This window comes from Amblyomma mixtum, chromosome 3, assembly GCF_055824585.1.
Source record: "Amblyomma mixtum isolate Tamu chromosome 3, ASM5582458v1, whole genome shotgun sequence".
Classification (NCBI taxonomy): Eukaryota; Metazoa; Arthropoda; class Arachnida; order Ixodida; family Ixodidae; genus Amblyomma; species Amblyomma mixtum.
In genome coordinates, this window is record NC_143014.1 from 133,731,598 (window position 1) to 133,751,624 (window position 20,027).

At 49.2% G+C, this 20,027-nt stretch overlaps 1 protein-coding gene across 1 annotated transcript in view; it reads left to right on the forward strand.

Annotated features, from left to right (window-relative positions):
* Positions 1–15,438: 15,438 nt before the first annotated feature.
* Positions 15,439–20,027, forward strand: part of ko (Stork-head domain-containing protein knockout) — a 371,967-nt gene continuing 367,378 nt past the window's right edge. The window contains exon 1 of the mRNA XM_089581223.1: positions 15,439–15,943. Coding sequence (XP_089437349.1) covers positions 15,604–15,943 — 340 coding nt within the window. The 5' untranslated portion in view covers positions 15,439–15,603. The remainder of the gene's footprint in view (positions 15,944–20,027) is intronic.

The window sequence follows — 20,027 nt, forward strand, 5'->3', positions numbered from 1 at the left end:
ATAACCAAGCTATTACAGGAACACCAATAATCAAGTTTGCTCGAAGTACCGGTGGGGCGATTAGCAAGCATTCCGTAATCATTACCCTCAAAAAATAAGACTCGTGTCATCTGCGTAAATTATGAATTTCATAATACCAACAAAGTTAAAGATATCATTAATATAAATATTCAATACGTACGACTCCAAAATGCTGCCCGGATGGACACCAAAGTATGTTTAAGCGAGGAGCGGCTATAGTTTATTGATACAGACTACATGCGATTACCAGGGCACGATTCAATTAGTTTCAAGGCAAGACCACGCATGCCATAAAATTCTGATTTTTTAAAAGTAAATTACTGCGGTTAAGGGAATAAAATACCATTCTAAAGTCTATAAAAATATCAGCATATATCGTTTTTATTTAAGTCATTCTAGAATGAACTCTTTTCGATGAAGCAGGGTAAGCTTGGTTGATCAGTTCTTCCTGAAACCGAATTGAGATAGAGTTGGGATGCTATGTCTATCTGTGAATGAAACTAGGCGTGACTGGACAGCATCTTCGAACATTTTATAAAAATACGGAATATCGAAATCAGTTTGTAATTTGCTAGAATAGTTTTCTCGCATTTTTTTTTTTTTATGGAGAACGCAAGGCGTGTTAATCTCTCTCTTCGCACGGCGCTGTCGCTGGTTGTCAGTGCATCTGTGCCTAAAATCAAGTTCCTGCTCCCGCGAGCGAACTCATTTCGCCGGGGAGGCCTGTGGACTAATTTCCTTCAAAGGAGTAGCGGGTTTTATTTATTTATTTATTTATTTATTTATTTATTTATTTATTTATTTATTAATACTGTAAGCCTTGACCTCATACAGGAGTGGAAAAAAAACACATTTCTAGCAATACTACACATTCAAACAATACATCTAGAGGTAAATAAAATACAAAAAATAAAAACAGTACAGACTAACAGAAAAGGGTATACGTTATTCACATCTGATTAATAAAATGAACTACGGACGGCATTCACGGGAGAAGGTACACTGATTTTTGGCTACAAGAAATATTTTCTACAAAGACTCATCCTGTTCCTGAAAGCTTTCAATCTTAGCGACAAATGCATCAGCAGGTACCGAGGTCACAAAGTCGCGTGGCAGTTTATTCCATAATTCTATGACTGACGGAAAGAAGGAATACTTGAATGTGTTACAGTGGGAAATGAATGGTCTGATACTCTTGTCGTGGTTTGTTCTGGCTGAGTGCTGGTATGGCGGTTTTAGGTACTCGTGTTTGTTGATATGAATGCAGTCATGATAAAGGAGGAAACCAAACTTTAATGCAGCAACGCGTCGCCGGATCGCCAAAGTTTTAATCTTAGCTCTGTTGCGTAGTGCGGTTATGCTGACGTTACGTGAATACTGTGAATATACAAACCGAAGTGCTTTATTCTGAATGCTTTCCAATTGGTTGACAAGGTACGTTCGGTGCGGATTCCACATAATACTGTCGTATTCAAGGACTGGTCGTACAAGTGCCTTATAATTTGCAAGCCTAGCATTGGCAGGTGCCTGTGCAAGTTTCCGGCGAAGGTATCCCAACTGCCTATATGCCTTTGTACAGGTCTGTTTAATATGAACGTCCCATTTTATTGCGTTTGTGATGGTTACCCCCAAGTATTTAACTGCGTCGGCTTCTGCTACATGTAATCCCATTAGATGATACGAAAATTTTAAAGGCATCCTTTTTCGTGTTATGCACATGGATGAGGTTTTCGCCACGTTAATTTACATACCCCATTCTTGACACCATCTGACAATATTTGCTAAGGAAGAATTGAGCCGTATCTGGTCATTACTTGTTCGCACTGTGGTGTAGATGACGCAGTCATCCGCAAAAAGCCTTACCGTTACGCCAGGTTCAACTTGAGAGTGAATGTCATTAATGAATATGAGAAAAAGAATTGGGCCCAGCACAGACCCTCGTGGAACACCGGAGTAGACATCTAATACTTCAGATTCAGTACCATTTATTTTAATATACTGACTGAAGTTTGAGAGGTAAGCGGTTATCCAGTTTACTATGTTAATGTGAATCCCGATATTTTTCAGCTTGTCAATTAATTTGGGATGGGGCACTCTGTCAAATGCTTTGGCAAAGTCTATGAATATGGCGTCAACTTGAAGTCTCGGGTTAATTACTGCTGCAAAGTCATGCGTTATTTCCAGAAGTTGAGTTACGGTAGAAAGCCCTTTACGAAATCCATGTTGTTTGGTGTAAAGTAGGCTGTTATCTTTTAAGTAGGTATTTGCCTTGGTGATGATATGCTCCATTATTTTACAAGAGCAACTCGTGAGTGAAATCGGCCTGTAAGTGTTTACCAGAACCTTGTTGCCTCCTTTGTGAATCGGAAGTACCTTTGCGCAGAGCCAGTCTGTCGGCAGGGTGGCTGTTTGAATCGAAGAGGCAAATATTACATGCAGGAAGGGAGTTATCTGCTCGGCGTAACGCCGAAGGAAGACATTTTAAATATTGTCAGGACCCGAAGACTTTTTAACGTCAGTTTGTAGCAATAAGTTGAGTATACCTTCTCGAGTTATGACTATATCAGCAAAATCGTGGTTTGAGCTAGTTAGTACATCTTCACTTCACCAGCGCTACGACGAGGAACAAAGACAGAGAAGGAAGGACAAGGACAAGCGCTACTAACAACTGAAAGTTTATTTGAAAAAACACAGATTATATGCACACAACTGACAACCCAAAGCGCTTGTCCTTCCCGTAATAAGCACGCAAAATAAAGTTACGAATCTAGATACGAAATTTCGCCCTCATGTATGGTTACAGATGGTGTGTTAACGCACGTGTCGCTGTTCTTGTGAATGTGATAGGCTTCACACAACTCCCTAGTCAGCTGATCTTGATGTCTAAATTTAATCTTAGCCCTGTTTAGCAGTGGAAAGCATGTTTTTTTATTAGACACCTTGGACACACCGGGCTTGTTCAGATGACAATCTCTGTAATGAAGGGGCAGATGTGATGAAGGAGCACCATTCAAAGAGGTTTTATGCTGGCGTAAGCGTGTATTTATGCATTTCCCGGTTGTTTTTTCAAATAAACTTTCAGTTGTTAGTAGCGCTTGTCCTTGTCCTTCCTTCTCTGTCTTTGTTCCTCGTCGCAGCGCTGGTGAAGTGAAGACTATATCAGACATCGATAATGCAGAATCCATAGCAGTTTCACTTTCTGTAAGCGCCGGTGTACGCGTTAAAACGGACTGAAAGTATCTGTTAAATGTGTCGGCGACAGTGCGAGCTTCCTCGATTATATAGTTCCATTTACTTCTACCTGGGTCACGCGGTTAGCCGGCCTGGAAAGGTAGCGCCAGAACTTTTGTGGGTGCTGTGCAATAAAATTTATGGGTTTTGTTGAAAAGAAAACACTTCTTGTGTTCCCAATAGCGGTTTTCAGCTCGTCACTAAGTAAACGGATATCTTCGTGATTCCTTTTTTTCTTTCGCATCCTTTGTAGTTTTCTTTTTAAGTGGATCACACTGCGCGTAATCCACGGGCATCGGCGTTTTTTACGTTTCAGTGGCGTGGGAACGAACTTTTCCTAACAATGTGCTATTATATCTTTTAGCTTTATCCATAGATCATTAACTCTGTCATAATTTTCAAAAGAAAAGGTTTCTACAGCTACTTCAAGGTAGTCAATAATGCTGACATCGTCAGCTCTATTGAAGTAACGTGATTCAGTTACTGGACCACCAGTATTGATGTTCCCAATAGTAACTGTTAGCAGCAGTAGTTTATGGTCTGATATGCACTCTTCTATTGCAATGTCTGCTTCTAGGTGCATAGAAACAAATGCGAGGTCTAGTATTAAATGTGCTTGCCCCTGAATGCGCGTTGGCTCTGTGACCAGCTGAGATAAGGAAAAACTAAACGCTATATTAAAAAGCAGCTCACAACTACTAATCTCTCTATTACCGGCTGTCAGCGTACTCCAATCAATAGTAGCCAGGTTAAAATCACCAATAAGAATTAGCTTAGTACGATCTTTCAAGCTGCCGCAAAGGAAATCATGAATTTTCGCCATGTAATCGTCAGACGCGTTTGGTGTCCTATATATACCGCCTATTAGTACAGGCGACTCATGGGCATATACTGTGCACCACACTCTTTCATGGTCTGGAATGCCTGGTTCTTTTCGAAAAGATAAACCCTGCCGTATTGCGATAGCAACACCGCCCTCGCGGCCATCGCGGTCGCAGCGAAGAAGAGAATAACAGGGAGGGGCTATTTCTGAATCATGAATATCAGCGTGTAGCCACGTTTCGGTGATGACGACAGTTAACTTGAAACACTGGTCATTCTGGTCACGGCACCAGTTAAGTTTCTCCTCCGGATCGTCGTCGGAATGGCCGGTTCGTCTATGATCGTACGTTTTTAGCAGTTCGAAGGGCACTTCGCGCCTTCGTCCACTCGTCCGGCGACACGTTGCCGGTTGGGGCAGCAACTCCAAACTTCTTGATAGACAAACTTATGTATTGAAGACGGGAACAAAAATAAAGGCAACAGGAGAAAAAGGCGGTTAAAAGAAAGGCTGTCTAAAAGCGGCCGAGACTGGGACTCGGCGCGCTCCTCCTGCTCTTTGTTTGCAGCGGGTTTTAATACCTTCGATAATTGGGCGGACCTTTATTAAATGTGCTTTGGCCCATTTCAACCAATACTGCTGCGATGGCACTGTACATACAAGTGGGCGGAGCCCAGTGCTCGCCAGAGCCCGACTCGGCGGACCGCGCACTTTTCCTGGGAATATGCAACCTAACGAGGCGCCAGTAAAGTCCACCGCTTGGTCGCTTCAGAAGTCGCCGACACCACTGACCCCCACCCACTTGAGAGCTAGTCTCCCTTCCATGGGAAACGGTCGTCAGCCCTTTGCGACCCTGACAAGGCTGTTCGCGGTCTTCCTCCCCGCGTCCGACAGCGTCCGAAGCGCGCGACGCGCTGTCATCATTGTCAACCACCTCCAGACTTCAGACGGACACGGTAGGGGGAAATGAGCTACTGGCGCCGTAGGCTTCTATCTTAAAGGGTCCCTGAAACGGTGTCCATGTAGGCAAAGAGAAGTCGAAGTATTGATAGACATTGAACGATCCATCATCCTACCGCAAAAATTTTTGATCTACCTTGTGCGGAACCAGAGATAATGGCTATTAAAAATGACCACCAGCCTTTTCCCTCTCAACTCGTACACCGGAGCAAACCATAAAAAAATAAAGATTACAGGCCGGGACCATGCTCCGCCCACAAATACGTCATCGACGAGATCGGTTTGTTTACTTCCGGTTGACGCGCTCTTTCGCTCGATCGCTCGCTCGCTCGCTTTCCCGCTGTCTGCTATGTTCACTGTGTCTCGCAACCCTCGCTGCGGCTTCTCTCGTACTATAGACCCCGAGCTGAAGGAACGACTTTTGCGGATGAGTGCCGAAATGGGATTTCAGCCTTAAGGCGGGGACACATGTGCGAAAAGTGTGTGCGATTCGCTGCGGCGCGCCGTTGTGAACGACGTCGTAACAACCGATCGCAGCTCGTCGCCTGCGTCCAACCTGCTGGATGTCTACGACAAGCCGCGCGCGGAAAACGCAACGACGGGAAGCGGGAGCCAATACGAGTGCGGAGAGCGGCAGCGTCATGATGCCGTACAGCGCGCTGCTCAGGGCGCTCGGGGCCGAGCCACGCCGGACCGGCCTGCCAGCCTTGATGCCGGCCACCGGCGACTGAAAAACGCGCTAGTATTGTTTGTTCTCGTCCATAGCAAGCCCTTGGATAGATGCATGTCAAAAATGCATAATTTCTGACGATCGTTGGCCAATACCGAGTTGCTGGTAAAAGTGATGACTGCGATACAAGCAAATTTCATCCAACAGCCTATTTGGTGCTGCTGCTACTTGGTGCGGTTCGCCTACCGTCTGCTAGCTCCGTTGCTGAAGGCATCGTGGAAATCGAACATATCTTTTATTATGGGACGAGTTCGCAGTAAAGCGATGTGAATAGTAGGCCTTTTATTATAGCGCAGGCAACTTCCGAAGCGCCGTCAGCTGCGGTTTCAATGCGAAACCAGATAGGCCTAGCGACGACTAGGGCAGCCTGGGACCAGCGCGCAGTTCGTCGCGCGGCGTTGCAGCAGGCGGTGTCGTTGCCGAAAGAACCACTTTTGCACAGACATATTTTCGTTGCTCGAATCTAGGAAGCATCCTCGCTGGTATCATGGCTGTTTTGCATTTTCTTGTGCGAACGTGATGTACGCCGAGCATGCCGGCCGGCCGGCCAGCCTGGATCCCGTCTGCCGGCGACATAAAAACGAGCTAAAGTGTGTTCTTGACGTAAATAATAAACCCTGGGACAAGAAATGTGAAAAATGTGTCATTTTTGAGGATCGCTGACCAATACTGAGCTGCTGGTAAAGGTAACGACTGTGATACGAGCAAATTTCTTGCCACAACCGTCTCGCAGCTGCCGCTGGCCCGACGTGGGCTCCGACTCGCCTGGCGCCCGCTCGCTTCGCTGCAGAAGGAGTCGCGGAAAGTGACCATACTATTATTTTATTGTGAGATGATGCTGTTGACTGAAAAGCGATGTGTAGAGTAAGCCTTGTATTATAGCTCAGGCGACTTCCGAAGCGCCGGCCGCTGCAGCTTCGATGCCGAAGAGGCAATAGGCCTAGCGACGACCACGGCAGCCAGGCAGCAGCAGAGCTCGTCGCCCTGAGCGCCCGCGAGCGGTGCCGTTGCCGAAAGCTCGCAACATAAGCAGGCGTGCTTTGTCGCTGCTCGAGAAGTATTTCTGATAACAAGGCGATCTTGCCTTGTGATATTTGTACACCATCCCAAGCAGCGCTCAGGCATTGCTGCACGGCGGCGAAGTGCGACACCGGTTGTGAGCGGAGCTTGGGTAGGGCGGCGCAGCGATGCTCACCGCCCCGTGTCTCCCTGCTTGTAGTGGGGCGGCAGTTCGCAAGCGACGATCGGTGCAGCGCGTCGGCCAAGCTTTTAAGGACACGCCGTTCAGAAATCGAGCGCTGAATCCTGACGACGACGACGGCTCGCTCACTTCAATCTTTCGGCAGACAGTACCGAAGGGCAACATCTTGCCGAACCCTGGCTTTGCAACCAACGACACAGCACGGCCGGTCCATTTTGATTGCGCATGCGACGGAGGTCGCGACAGAAATCAGTAGTGCGGTGACTCCAAATCGCACCTCGATTCTCGATTCGGTTCGACGTAGGCGCCGGCGGAGTGACACAAGCGGCACGAGCAGACGAAAACATTGTAAACCGGAAGTGCAATACTAATTTCTGACACCGAACACACAATAACTGCGTAAACATGCATATAAACGACAACTCTGCCTGCTGAAATGCGAAATGTTTCCGAAAAGAGTAAGAGTGTGAAGTATCTAGAGCTTCTAGTTTGTTAAATGCGTGATTTCACGTTGGCACCGCGAACCAATCATAGCCCAGCACTTGTGACGTAAAGAGTACAAACTGACGTAATGAGTACGGATTCGGGCGGAAGTTCACCGCCGCTGGTCGCCGCGAGGCTCGGGAGAGGTATTTTTTGAAAATGTATTGTAAATTATCTACTCGCCTTTGATGTATTGTACGCGGCATGAACGTTCAGTGGCCTACGCTCTACATAATGCAAGTATTTGTTTGCCAACCTCAGACACCCCTTTCAGGGACCCTCTAACAACGACAATGTCAGGAGAGTGGATTAACAACATATCTTCTAATTTTTCAGCTTTGTTCACAATACTCCTGGCATTAAAACATATAAAAGAAAGCGAGTTTACAATTCCTGCCCGTCATGCGTTGTTAGCACTGGACTTTTCGGCGTCGTCGTGACGTACGTCGCTCAATGGTAGCCTGCATTTCTGCACGTCATCCCATATATGCACTTGATCGTTCACTTTAAGCTGGTCAAAAAAAAATGGCTGAGGCTTAACTTGGTTAAGCCTGGAGAATGCGAAGCATCATCGTGTCGCGTAATTTGGAGGCGCACAACCACAGCGACGGCGCGAGGTGGGCCCCCGTTTCTCCACTATCGTGACGTCATCGTGTCACGTGGTGTGACGTCATGTATCACGTGATTTGGAGGCGCATAACCACGGTGAAGGGCTGAAGTGGTAGCTAAAGTAGTATGCTTCGCATAAAAGTGCTACCTTATCACCTGCATCTCGTTCTGCTTTAGAGGACTGCCAAAATTTACTGCGTATGTCGCGTACTGGGGCCGAGAAGTCTTCTGATATAAATAATGAGTTATTTTTGAGCTTCTTGGCGTTACGAAAAACAGCCATTTTTTCCGCAAAGTCGTAAAACCTTATAATTACAGGCATTGTACTGTTATCTTTTTTCTTTCCGATACGGTGTACTCGCTCGACTGATCTGGTTTCTACACCGAGTTTGTACATGAACACACCTTTAACTACCGCTTGCTTTGGATCTCTACCACTTTCATCACTTTTTTCTTCCAGCCCGTAAACAATAATGTTATTCCTGCGGCTTCTGTTTTCCATGTCTAGTTTTTTTGCTCAACCTTTCGATATCTTTGCCCATTGCGGTTACTTGCTGTTCACACTGTTCTAGTTTTTCGTGCTGTTGTTTAAGCAATGCAAGAGTAACTTCTATTTCTGTCAGTCTGGATTGAACGCCCTGCAATCCTTCTGCTAGAGTGTGCTGCGAGGCCTTAATTTCGTTAACCCCTTCTAATATCTCGTCGTGCGTGACTGGGCCTGGATTTTCCTCAATGTCGCCGCTTAGTAACATCATCATCGAGCGGGCATTTCGAAAAGCCTCGCAAGCACAACACAAAGCACACTCAGGGCTTGTTAGCACCACCACACAAATAGCATTACTTTTGTAACACTTAGTAAATGAACAGTTCTTTCTAACGTGCGCAAAAAGAAGAAAGTGGTTTTCCATGCTCGACGGTGCCACCAAGCCCACTGAAATGGGCCCGCGTCTGGTTGGCCGAAGGGGCGGAGCAGGTCCAGTGTTGTGATTATACTTGATGCATCATCCCCGGGCGGAAAAAGAGTCGTTAACTGTGTTGATAACACCGCAGAGTGTTGCGCATGACCCTGCTGAATAGCCAGCGTTTCCGAAACATGACGCCGAACATTTGAAGTCCAGTCCCAGTTGCCAGTGGTTCCTGCTGGTCCGAGCAGCATCTGTGTAAAAAGAAGAAAGTGCTTCACCAAGCCAGCGCCTCCTATATACTTTCTGTGTCTGGGCGAACGCTCTCCTCAGGCCGTCGGGCGCCGGCTCCGCCGCCGCTCGTGGCTGCCGCAAGGAGGCGCTGTGTGAGTAGAATACGTAGGGAGCCTGCATGTACCGGTACATGCAGGCTCCCTAAGAATACGTAGGGTGCCTCGATGCCCGCGCTCTTCGAGGATACGAGAAGCTCGGCTACTACTGATCGGCCGCGCGGAGTACGATTCTTGTTTATTTTTCAAGGATCAGGCTGGGCGCACTTCTGCCGTGTCATATTCAGCTGCAGGGCCAACCATTACGTTCGTGAAGAACGTTTATTGGTGGTTCGTGCTTCACGATATCAGCAACACGACGCAGCACATTCACCAACATTTTCCGGATGCTCGCCAATTCGACGACAGTGCTGATACGCGGCTTGAATGGCTTGCAGTCACTTTCCCTATGTATTTAGAAGGGCTAAAAAAAGATCTGGGCATACCCGTGAATTTCTCACAGACGAAACCTATCAGGCAATTCTGATCACTACCTATTCTACAGTGGCGTGTGTCAAATATCTGCAATAGGATCGCTGCTGAATTTTCGGGTGAGGTCGAAAAAGAATTCTTCAGTCAGCATGCTGACTGAAGAGTTCTTTTTCGTCCTCACCCGAAAATTCAGCAGCGATCCTATTGAATCCTTGTTTGGTAGTTTGCGAATGTCATTCGGGTGTAACATGTTGGATGTTCGGGCTGCATTGTCAGGTCTCGAAAAGGTACTGAAGACCGGGATCGCTGCGTCTAATTCGGTATCCAATATTGCCCACAAAGAATGTGCTTCGATGCCAAGACTCCTACCCGCTGACGTCCTTTCTTCTGCGCAACCAACTTCTAGTTCAGCTCCAAAGCCTCCCCTGACGTCGACTGTGCAAGCAGCGCCAAAGCTGTCGAGAGCAAGATTGGTGCTTCAGAGGCTTACTACCACGATTTTTCCACAGCACCTGCCATCGCTTCAGATCTCGGCTACCGCTTATGTGGGCGGTTACATTGCACGAGTTGTTGGCGAGCATATGGATTGCGAGAACTGCCTTACTTTGTGTACGAAGCCGGTTAGCAACCAGCCACTCCTTCAGTTCACCCGCAGCCAAGACCGAGGTGGGCTGCTCTACCGGTCAGATCAACTTCTCTTCGTTCTCGACACATTAAGAGCTTTTGCTGACCGCGCCCTGCAGGACGATCAGACCTTGAAAAAGCCTATCACTACATTAGTAGAGCACGCTGTCTCAGCCCTTTGTGCTTCAAAGTTGACGCAGTGCAAGAGCGATGGCATCAACGAGCTCATGAACCTTATATCGGTTCGCTTCCTGAGGCCGCTTCTCTGCAACTACGCATTCAATGCCAGTGACAAGCATGACATAGTTAAACATTTCACAAAAAAGCCCCTTTCGCGAAAGTACGCGAGGCTGTGAGGATGGCGTACGTTTTACTGCCGCGTAGAAGTTAGCCTCCACAATAAATATTTTTTTTTCGAGTTTGAGTAAGTGTTGACTCACAACGCTCTGATATTGAATATATGAACCTCTATATCTGCGCAGCGTTATGCGCATGCAGATGATGCAGCGTCTCACGTTACATAGCTGGTGGCACTGACAGCAGGGTGCATTTTTCGCGCGTACCATACACGCTCAAGTTGAACGTCAACGATGCGACTCGAGACACCATGCAGTCTTGCAGGAAGTGCGCGGCAGATCAAATGATGAAACCAGTTGGCAAAGCTCCACATTTTCTGGCGCCAACTCTGGCTGCGGTGGCGACAATGGTAACTCTCAAAAACTTTACGAAGGAAACGCGGGGTCAGGTACCGCTTTGGAAGCAGTCTAACGGCTTTACGAGCTGCTTACATGAGTAAACAACAGCACGCGACGGAGCTCTTTCAGAGCCCAAGCTTTCAGTATTAGCTGCTGCCAAGCACTGCTTTCAAATAGAGACCCTCAGACAAGCGAACTTAAAGGTGACAGAACAATTTTCCACGCAGTGGATTTAAGCGCGCTGTCATATCAGCACAGCAGACGACGCGCGAGCGCATTGCACAGCAGTAGCCGCGAAAGACACGACTAAAATGGTCCGGTTACCCTTAGCGACAAGTGCTTCTGAGCTCCCTTTTAAGAAAAGTTCTGATTGTACTTGAAACAGCATGAATGCAGCCGAAAACTCAACGACAGAACAACTGCGAACGGTCTGCGTTTCTATGAGCGACGGGGCGGCGGTGATCCTACTCCGGTGGCGGCGCGTGGCGGCGAAAGGCCGTACTAGCCCCGACGGCGGGCTCCCATTGTTCGCCTCTCGTTCTCCCAGGCACAGAAAGTATAGAGGAGGCGCTGACCAAGCCCACTCAGCAGCCTGTTGTTAGCTCTCGTTAGCGGCCTGACGAAAACGTTCATCCGGCGCTGGTCTTCCTGCTTCAACAGACACACATGCGCTGTTGTTTTATAGTTGTCGTGGCAAGCCCGCCTGTGCACAGTGGCTACTCCGGCTTTGGGCAACAGCCAACTTTTCATCTCCAAATCAAGTCCCCCTAACTGTAGATGACACCAGCAAAACAATTAAACTGCGCACGTGCACATTGAATGAATCAATAACAAAGGCCACAATTAAACCGTATACCGGCTGCCGGCGTATAGCAGCGGGCCCTTTAAAATTTCGGGCTGTTTAGAGGTGAGGGTTCGCTTTTGGTGTGAGTTGTGAGTATCTGACAGTGGGCCCCCTGCACCTCTGGGAGCTGACAATGAACATGGCGAAAAGAACTGGAGGGTACAATTAAGCTCTGCCTTAAGGTTTCGGTTTATGAGGGTTTAGCACCACAAAGTGATTCAGGCTAGGGACACCGTAGTGAAGGGCTCCGGAAATTTCGACCACCTGGGGTTCTTCAACGTGTACTGACATCGCACAGTACACGGGCCTCCAGAATTTCGCCTCCATCCAAATTCGACCGCCGCGGCCGGGATCGAACCCGCGTCTTTCAGGTCAGCAGCCGAGTGCCATAACCACTGAGCCACCGCGGCGGCCAAAAGCTACATCTTGATGCATACCAGAGGGTCATTCTCTTCTTTACATTCATAGATCCCTGGGAGTTCTCATACTCCTTGCGCAGTAATGGGGCGGTTAAGCGAAGTGCCACTGCCGTGCGATGGCAGCTACTCCCAACGGTAGGCCTTGCGCGGTTCTGGATTGCTCTTCCCGAGCGACCAATCATTAATTCAACTGCCATCTGCCACGGTGGGCATTTTCCTCGCTATCCGGTGGGCAGGTGATGACGGCGCGAAGGTGTGACCTAGTGGCCCACGTGCCTCCTTGGTTGCTCTCTGGCGACCACCTGCCAGAGCCATACCCGTGAGTTTTCGCTCACAACGCCGACGCCGGATAATGTGGAGAACGGGGTCATTAACGCTATCGCGTTAATATGCGGGCAATGGTGTTTTTGTATCCCTCTGAAAGTTTCCTGTTATTTTGCAAGCTTCAACACACCGACATTTGTGCACTCTTTAATCCATGTGATGCGGCTGTCATTACAGGGTTAAACATAACATTGCGGCTTTCATACACGAATCCAATGTAACCATCGATTCCAAGGGCTCATTTAACTGCTAATTAACTGTTTTTCGGTGCAGTTTACCACGAGAGCGCTTTTTACAATGAATGGGTTATGAAATGAATTGGTATACCCTCCAGAAAACTGCTTTTGTATTACTTCTAAAATATTTACAACCCATAAGGGAAACTAAGGCGTTATGAGCGGTTTACGCGGGATAGGGTTAGGTACTCCAGTCTCCTTGGCTCGTGTCTGCCATCCCATTCCCCTACTCTTTCTCAGCCGGGCATGTAAAACGTGAAACCAGTTCTGCAACACATTGTGCCTCTGTGAGGAAACAGATCTGTAGTTCTATGAACGCGTGTCCAGGAGCAGTATTTGGTGGCTCAGACCGTTTTTACCCTTTGTCCCATAGTTCATATAAATAATAGAAGTGATGTTTAAATCAAGCACGGCTTATGAACTGACTTATTTATTGATGGAGGTCACTGTGATGGTGATGCTCTGTGAAACTATCATTATCATTATTACTGAAACGGAAGGTAGAATTTTACAAAAGGCATAAGGGCAGAAACCTTCACCAACACGCGTATTTCGTTCCTTTTGCAGTTTCTGTTCGGCAATTCTTTCGTTCGCATCCTTCGCTCCCAAAAACATCTAGTTTTATGATAGTACCGCTCCTTTGACTATTATTTTCTTCGTTACTAGGAAATGAAGCCATTGTAAATGAATGACGATGTTTCATCTCTTTGGATGGCAGAATGAGGCGAGAGAGGCAGCTCAGCGGCTGACGCGCATCTCTGAAATTGCAGAACGACAGCGTTAAAGCTCACGGTCTGTGTGTAAGGTTGTGTTTGAAACAGCCACCTGCCGGGCATTGGCGCATCTCTTAACCACTGCACCACTGTGCCAGGAGTGATGTGAGGACTCCCAGTTGTTTAAGAATCTAAAGTAGAGAATGACAAATTCAGCATATATAGGCATTAACCCATTAACGTTATCACTTCATACCCTTCAGGCGGAGCTACAACAGACTCAGCAGCAACAGAAATGCTGACGCATTCAAACGATCCACCGCGGATCGTATAAAAGTTTCTTAGTATTTCTTTTTCCAGGTTCGTTGCTGAGTGCTCCCACAGATAAAAGTGACCCCGCGCTTGCTTTGAGTGTTATTATATGCCAATGCCAAATTCCACGTAGATTTTTGTTTGTGATATCCCCCCCCCCCCCCGCACTGTATACCATGCTGGCGCTGTGGGTATTGTAAAAATAAATAAATACATAAATGTTCAGGAACAGGCAAGCATATGCGGGTGCGTCGGCCGAAGAGGGCGGCGGTAATGCAGCTATTTCTAACCCGGCACAGACCGAAATAATACGTAATATGAATACATGACGCGACACACGGACACACTTGTCATGATGCCTCGTTATCCGCGATGCGTGGAGGCTCTAGAGAAGCTAGGACCTATAACAGAAGTAGGTATTTACAAACTGCTTAGCTGCTATCAAACAACTCAAAAGAGTGGCAATATACGACACTATCAGGAGATACATACACTGTATAAGATTACGACATTGCACACAAGAAGATGCTGAAGGCGCAGATCACAGAAAAGTAGACGCCTCACCGCTCCAGGTGCCGAGCACTAACGTAACCCCCTTCAGTCTATCAGTTGATCCCCGCTCCACCCTTCCCGTCCTAGCTTCATCATTAAGGAGGAACACAACTGCCCTCGTTGTCCCGTGTTCTTAACGAGGTTTGAGGACCTGTCCCTCAGACGGATTGAGGTTGGACCACCTTAACTTCGTCGGACACGTGGCGATGGAGCTTCCCAGAAGACACTGGATCCAGCACATGCCCGAAGTGTTGAACGCTGGCCGCTGATGTAAATGTCATCGACCTGACGTAGACATGTGCAAGTACAAAGGCTTGAACGGGTGTAGTGAGCGTATGCGGCGTTCCCTTTCTTGTGCTGTCATAACTGCGTCGCCGTTCTCTTGCATCACACTCTAACTGACCCAACAATCTTTTATTAATGAAATGCTAAAGCAAGTTGGGCCCTTGACAATTAGGGAGGAAGGCTTATTTAGGTGGAGACGAGGTGGTCTTGCACGACTATGGCCTCCCCGACTGCCAAAAGAAAACAGTTGACCCACCATATGCCATGAGGCCGCTTGTGTGAGGCGGTGTAACAAGGTCTGCTGTGGTCGCTTTATCAGTGCGCCTTCAGGCGGCTTGTTAGCACGCGTACAATCAGTGTGTCCTCTACGCTAGGAAAGAGAATGCACTTGTAACGCACGTCTTGTGGTCGTCACTGTCAACACTGCACTCGTCACTGGGTCACCTGTTGGGGACACGTCCGTTTCGCCGGCGTGAGGAGCAGCAGGACGGTACCTGCTCCGCGGCCAGCGCTCTCGCACCTGCCCGCCCGTAGAAGACCTGTCCGTTGTGCCCCTCGGCCGCATCGCGTCGCCAGCTGCCTCGTGCGGCGCCGAGGGAAGCAGGCCCGCGGCGCCCTCCTCGCGCCCCTCGCCCCTCAGGAGCGTCCGCGCGCCTTTCCCTCTGGGCGAGCGAGGAGCAACCTGTCCTCAGCGGAGTGCAGGGCAGGAGGCGGCAGCAGAAGCGCGTTGGGCCGGCCGGAGTGTGGTTGCGGCGGGAGCATCCAGCGAGCGTGCGTGAGGATATTGTTGGGCGGCGGTGCGCGCGCGGCAGCCAGCAGACGCAGCGGCGACGGTGCTCGTTGGTGTGTTGACGTGCCATGTGATCGGTGCTGGTGCTGCGATGGCACCGCGACCGGAGGACAGGCGCCGCTGCCTGCTGCTGGGCAACTGCCTGGTGGTAGTGTGTCGCCGGGTGGGCAGCGACGACGACCAGGATGACGCGGCCCAGGACAGGGCGGGCCCGCCCGGTTGGTCGCTGTTCCGCGGCTTCGTGCACGAAAACGCGCAATGCTTCTGGAACCAGTGCCTGGTGCAAAGCGTCGCCTGCCTGGAATACCGCGGCTACCTGATCCCTTCGACCATCTTCGTCTCCGGCAACGAGTACACGCTCGAAGTGGTGCGCTCCGCCTGGTCCCGCCGGGTGCTGCGCCCGCCGGTCGGATACGAGATCCAGAAACTCGGTGAGTCGCCCACCGGGCCGCCGCTCCCTTCTTTCTTCCTCTGCGCTGCAGCATCGCGCCAGAACCTCAGTGCTCTACGCGAGAGTCTCAATCGCCGTTGAAACCTGTGGCCCCAACGGCGATCGAAGCTCTCTGCTTGTGTCCCCTGTGTAGCCCCGCGAGGCATTTTTTGCGCGTCGGTTCAGTTTTCCTCCGAGACGTAAAGCCGGAGTGATGAGAGTCTTGTTTTGAATCTCCATGAGTTCATCATAAAAATTTCTTGTGTGTGAAAGCGTCTTGGCCGCTTGATACAAAGGTAGGCATAGTAAACGCGCACCAGCCTGCCTGCCTGCCTGCCTGCCTGGAGCGGTCGCACGTTGCAGGCCAGTCAATTTCAGGGTGATTGGAGCATCCATCTCTTGTCCGGGTGTTTTTCTTTCATTTGCCGTTTCTATTGCTGTTTTTTTTTTTCTGCCGTTAGGGAGATCCCACTAACTTCCATATTACTTTGTTTGCGGTCCTGTTGGGTTGAATGCACAGGTCATCCCAATGGGGTCCAGGGATTCAGTTGTGTGACGCCCTTTTCAGAATGCAGCTGCGGGTGTGTCCCTCTAGAGTGATGTGTATAATGCATATCGTAAGCCGTTCTCCGGATTGTTGTCTCACAGTACGCCCGGCGGCACGCAAATAGTGTTCTTGGCTGACGTCCGTATGCTCGCCTTGTCCTGTCAAAAACTGACGTTAACTGCCACCTGGTGCCAGTTTAGTTTCTGTATATTTGCACTGTTGTCTGTTGTTTCTCAATCATGCCGGATAATTTACAGGAAGGGGTGGCGTTCTTGTAAAAGGATGGCATCACTAAAAAATTTTCCCAGTAAGGCACACAGAGTCCTGTCGCGCCCGGGCAGCATTTGTGCCAAGCATTCCTCATTATAGTGATTGCGTTCGAATGCCAGGAGCTGAGCGCGGCCGCACTGAGCCGGTCTAGTGCTCGGTCAGGAAATGCGAGCTGCACTTCCTTTCGCCTGCTCCTCTTAAGAAAGTATTTTTACAAAAGCGCGTATCGCTGCCTTCCTCTCTCGGTCGAGAGAACTGATAGTTCCTTTTCTTGAGGGAAGCTCAAGCTGTGCTTGCATAAAGACCGCTTCTTCCTGCGTCTCTAAAATACCTCTGGCGTATAAGCATTTATGAGGGTGATGTTGGTACATGAAGTGACGTTTTTGTGGTTATAACTTTATTGATCTAAAGAGAAGACGCCGTCGATGGTTGCGAGATGAAGGCGAATTTCTCACAATACCTAAGGTGATGAACGAGGTAGAACTTTTCTCTACCACTACATTTATGATCCTCGGTGCCCTATACTTATTTTTGCCTTCCAAGATTCTTGTGCACAAAAGGCCTCCTTCTATATGTCTCTTTTTTTTTTTTCACTTTACGAAGCCGTTTCACCTGCGGACCTACAAACAAACGATAGTCGTGACGTGCACTCGTAATATCGGCGTAGGGTTCGGCAAAAAAAAAAAAAAGACAAGAATACGAGAAGGCGGGGGTATGCGTTTGATACCGGCTAGAGCTTTCACAGAACAGGAACACGCAACTGCGACATAAGCGCAGGCTAGCGCTGAGCTTGACGCATAGCAGTCGCTCGTCAGCTCAACTTACAGCGCATCGCTAGTACCGGTTTGATTCCTTGCTCCAGCGCGCGGCACCAACGAGTGTAGCAGCGCACTTATACTCGAGAAACTGGCTTTTATCCGCGCCTACTATGCGGCAGATCGGGTTCAGGCGCGATGTGCGGCGTCGGAACTATATCGCCGCTGTCGTGCTAGCGACAAACCTGCTTTCTGGCGGTGAAATTCGAACTTCTGCATTAAGCTGCGCCCGTGCACACGGCCGATGTTTTCGCCCGTCCATAGAAGTTCACTTTGGTTATAATTAATGGATTTTACGGGCCGAAATTGAGAGGTCGGCATGCCGTAGCGGAGGGCTCAGGTTTAACTTCGACAAACTGGGGTTCTTGGTGTGTACCGTTTTGCATTTCGCCTCCATCAAAATATTATCGCTGTGACTGGGATCGAAACTTTGACCTCACGCTCAGGAATAGAACGCCGCAGCCGCTACAGCAATGTCGACGTTAGTCGAATTGTGCTGCTTTGACCGCATTCAGCCGAAGTAGGACGCCAACAAGTTCTCAGTGGTGGTTACTGACCGGACGCTGCAGGCCAAATATAGGCTTCTCATATGTGACTATACATGCGCTGTTGGTAAAGATAAAATGCTTACAATACTTGAGCGTGGAGGGCTGAACATCGGTAAAAGAACACATTCTTCTACTTCGTTTATCCTGGCACGTACTTTGTGATTATCGAGAGCGTGGATTACAAAGAAAAAATATTTTCTTTTTTCGTTGCCTGCGTCTTTCGCCCGTGTCTGAAGGCAAAAGTAAGAACTAACGTGACACACGCATGTTCGGTGGCATGATGCCCGTGATTGTTGACGTAAGATTTCCTATGCTACCGAAGTCGAAGCGACGCACATGGATAAGAGCCGATTAACGGAGCACTGACTGCATTTGTGAAGTTCCTGAATACAAATCCGAGAGTTCTTAAGATTTTACTCTATGCTTATTCTGTTTACCTATCTTGAACGTTAATTCTCCTGCTCATACAACCGACACCGATTGACCAGGACGAGACATGCCGTCCAAGGAGTCACCGTGATGGTGAGACCCCACACTTTGTCGGGTCTACAGGGCGATGACGTCACATCGCGTTTCGGAAACCGTGATGGCCGTCGAATCTCCCGCCAGCTGGACTCTGTGACCGCCTCATCCTCAAGGCAATTGTTCAGGCTCTTCTCGGCTGTTTTGCAGCGGGCTCAACCCCCTGCTGCTTCAGCGTATTGCACGGTCTCGCGTGACTGTGAATTCGTTGGCTGAGCGTCTGGAGAAGAGAAAATGGACGAAAAACTGGGACGAGCCTGAAAGTTGTTTTGAACGTGGGACCCCTCACAGTTCCCCTCTATCTTATCTTTGCCTGTATCTTGCACTCGACAGAACAGGAAGTAAGCCGAGCGCCCCGTTGGTGTTCTAACTACTGGCGTGCTGCCTAGCCTGAAGTTCAAAATGCAGTCTGTGGATGCGTGACATCACTGATACTGCCGCTCACGGATATATCCGACTCCAGGTTCCCGCTATAACGGGCGTGAATGCAGTTAAAACAGCGAGGCGTGCTCCGTTCGACCTCCTGTCCGCGCCTGTGCACAACCGTCTTCGAAGGCACGCAGGTTCTTCTGTAAATGCGATTGATGCCAGGCATACGTCGCGCTTCTCTGCCGCGTACAAGAAAGGCTCCTGTTAACCGCCAAGCTTCTTCAAAGGTTCATTCATCTGTCGGCCGCTGTGCGGGGTCAGATTCCAGAGGCGTATACGCGCGCGCTGCGTGTCCCCTCGGTTCCATAGCGCACAACCTCCAAACCGTAGACGCGGGCAACAAGCCCACAATGTAGAAGTGCAAGGCTTCCAAATTGTCCCGGCGACTGCGGCAATAGAAAACCCTCGCAGTCGGAAAGAGCGGCTGCCCAGCCGCGCTTGCGGGGTACTTATGGTCCGCGCTCCGCTGGAAGGACGCGCGGCGATGACTGGGCACGGTTCGTTGAGCGCGAACCGCGCGCCGTTACGGTATATGTCCAACCCTGTTCGCGGTGAGAGTTCCCAGCAGAGTCCGTGAATGAAAGCGGCAGCGAGGGGAGGCACAGCTTAGTAGCAACGGTGCCTGCGAAGAAAGCTGACGAAGAAGACTTTCCAAATTCGTCGCCACTTCTGCAGACTCGCGGTACTCGGCGCCTATAACAATACCCCTTCGACGCGAAAGAAAGCATTCTGCAGAGGGAGAGGTTATGCGGAGGGTGAAGTCTCTTCTTTCTATGTCCAAAGGGGACATGAGGGGCAATCTTCCCTTGTTTTCAAAGTAAGCGTGGAAGCACTCGCAAGCAAGCCTGGCTTCGCGAGCAATTAATAGCGCCTGGTGTACACGTAATGGGTGGCGCTGCGCTGGACACAGCGCCGCGCGGAAACTTGGTAACGGGGACGCGGTCACGCAGTAAT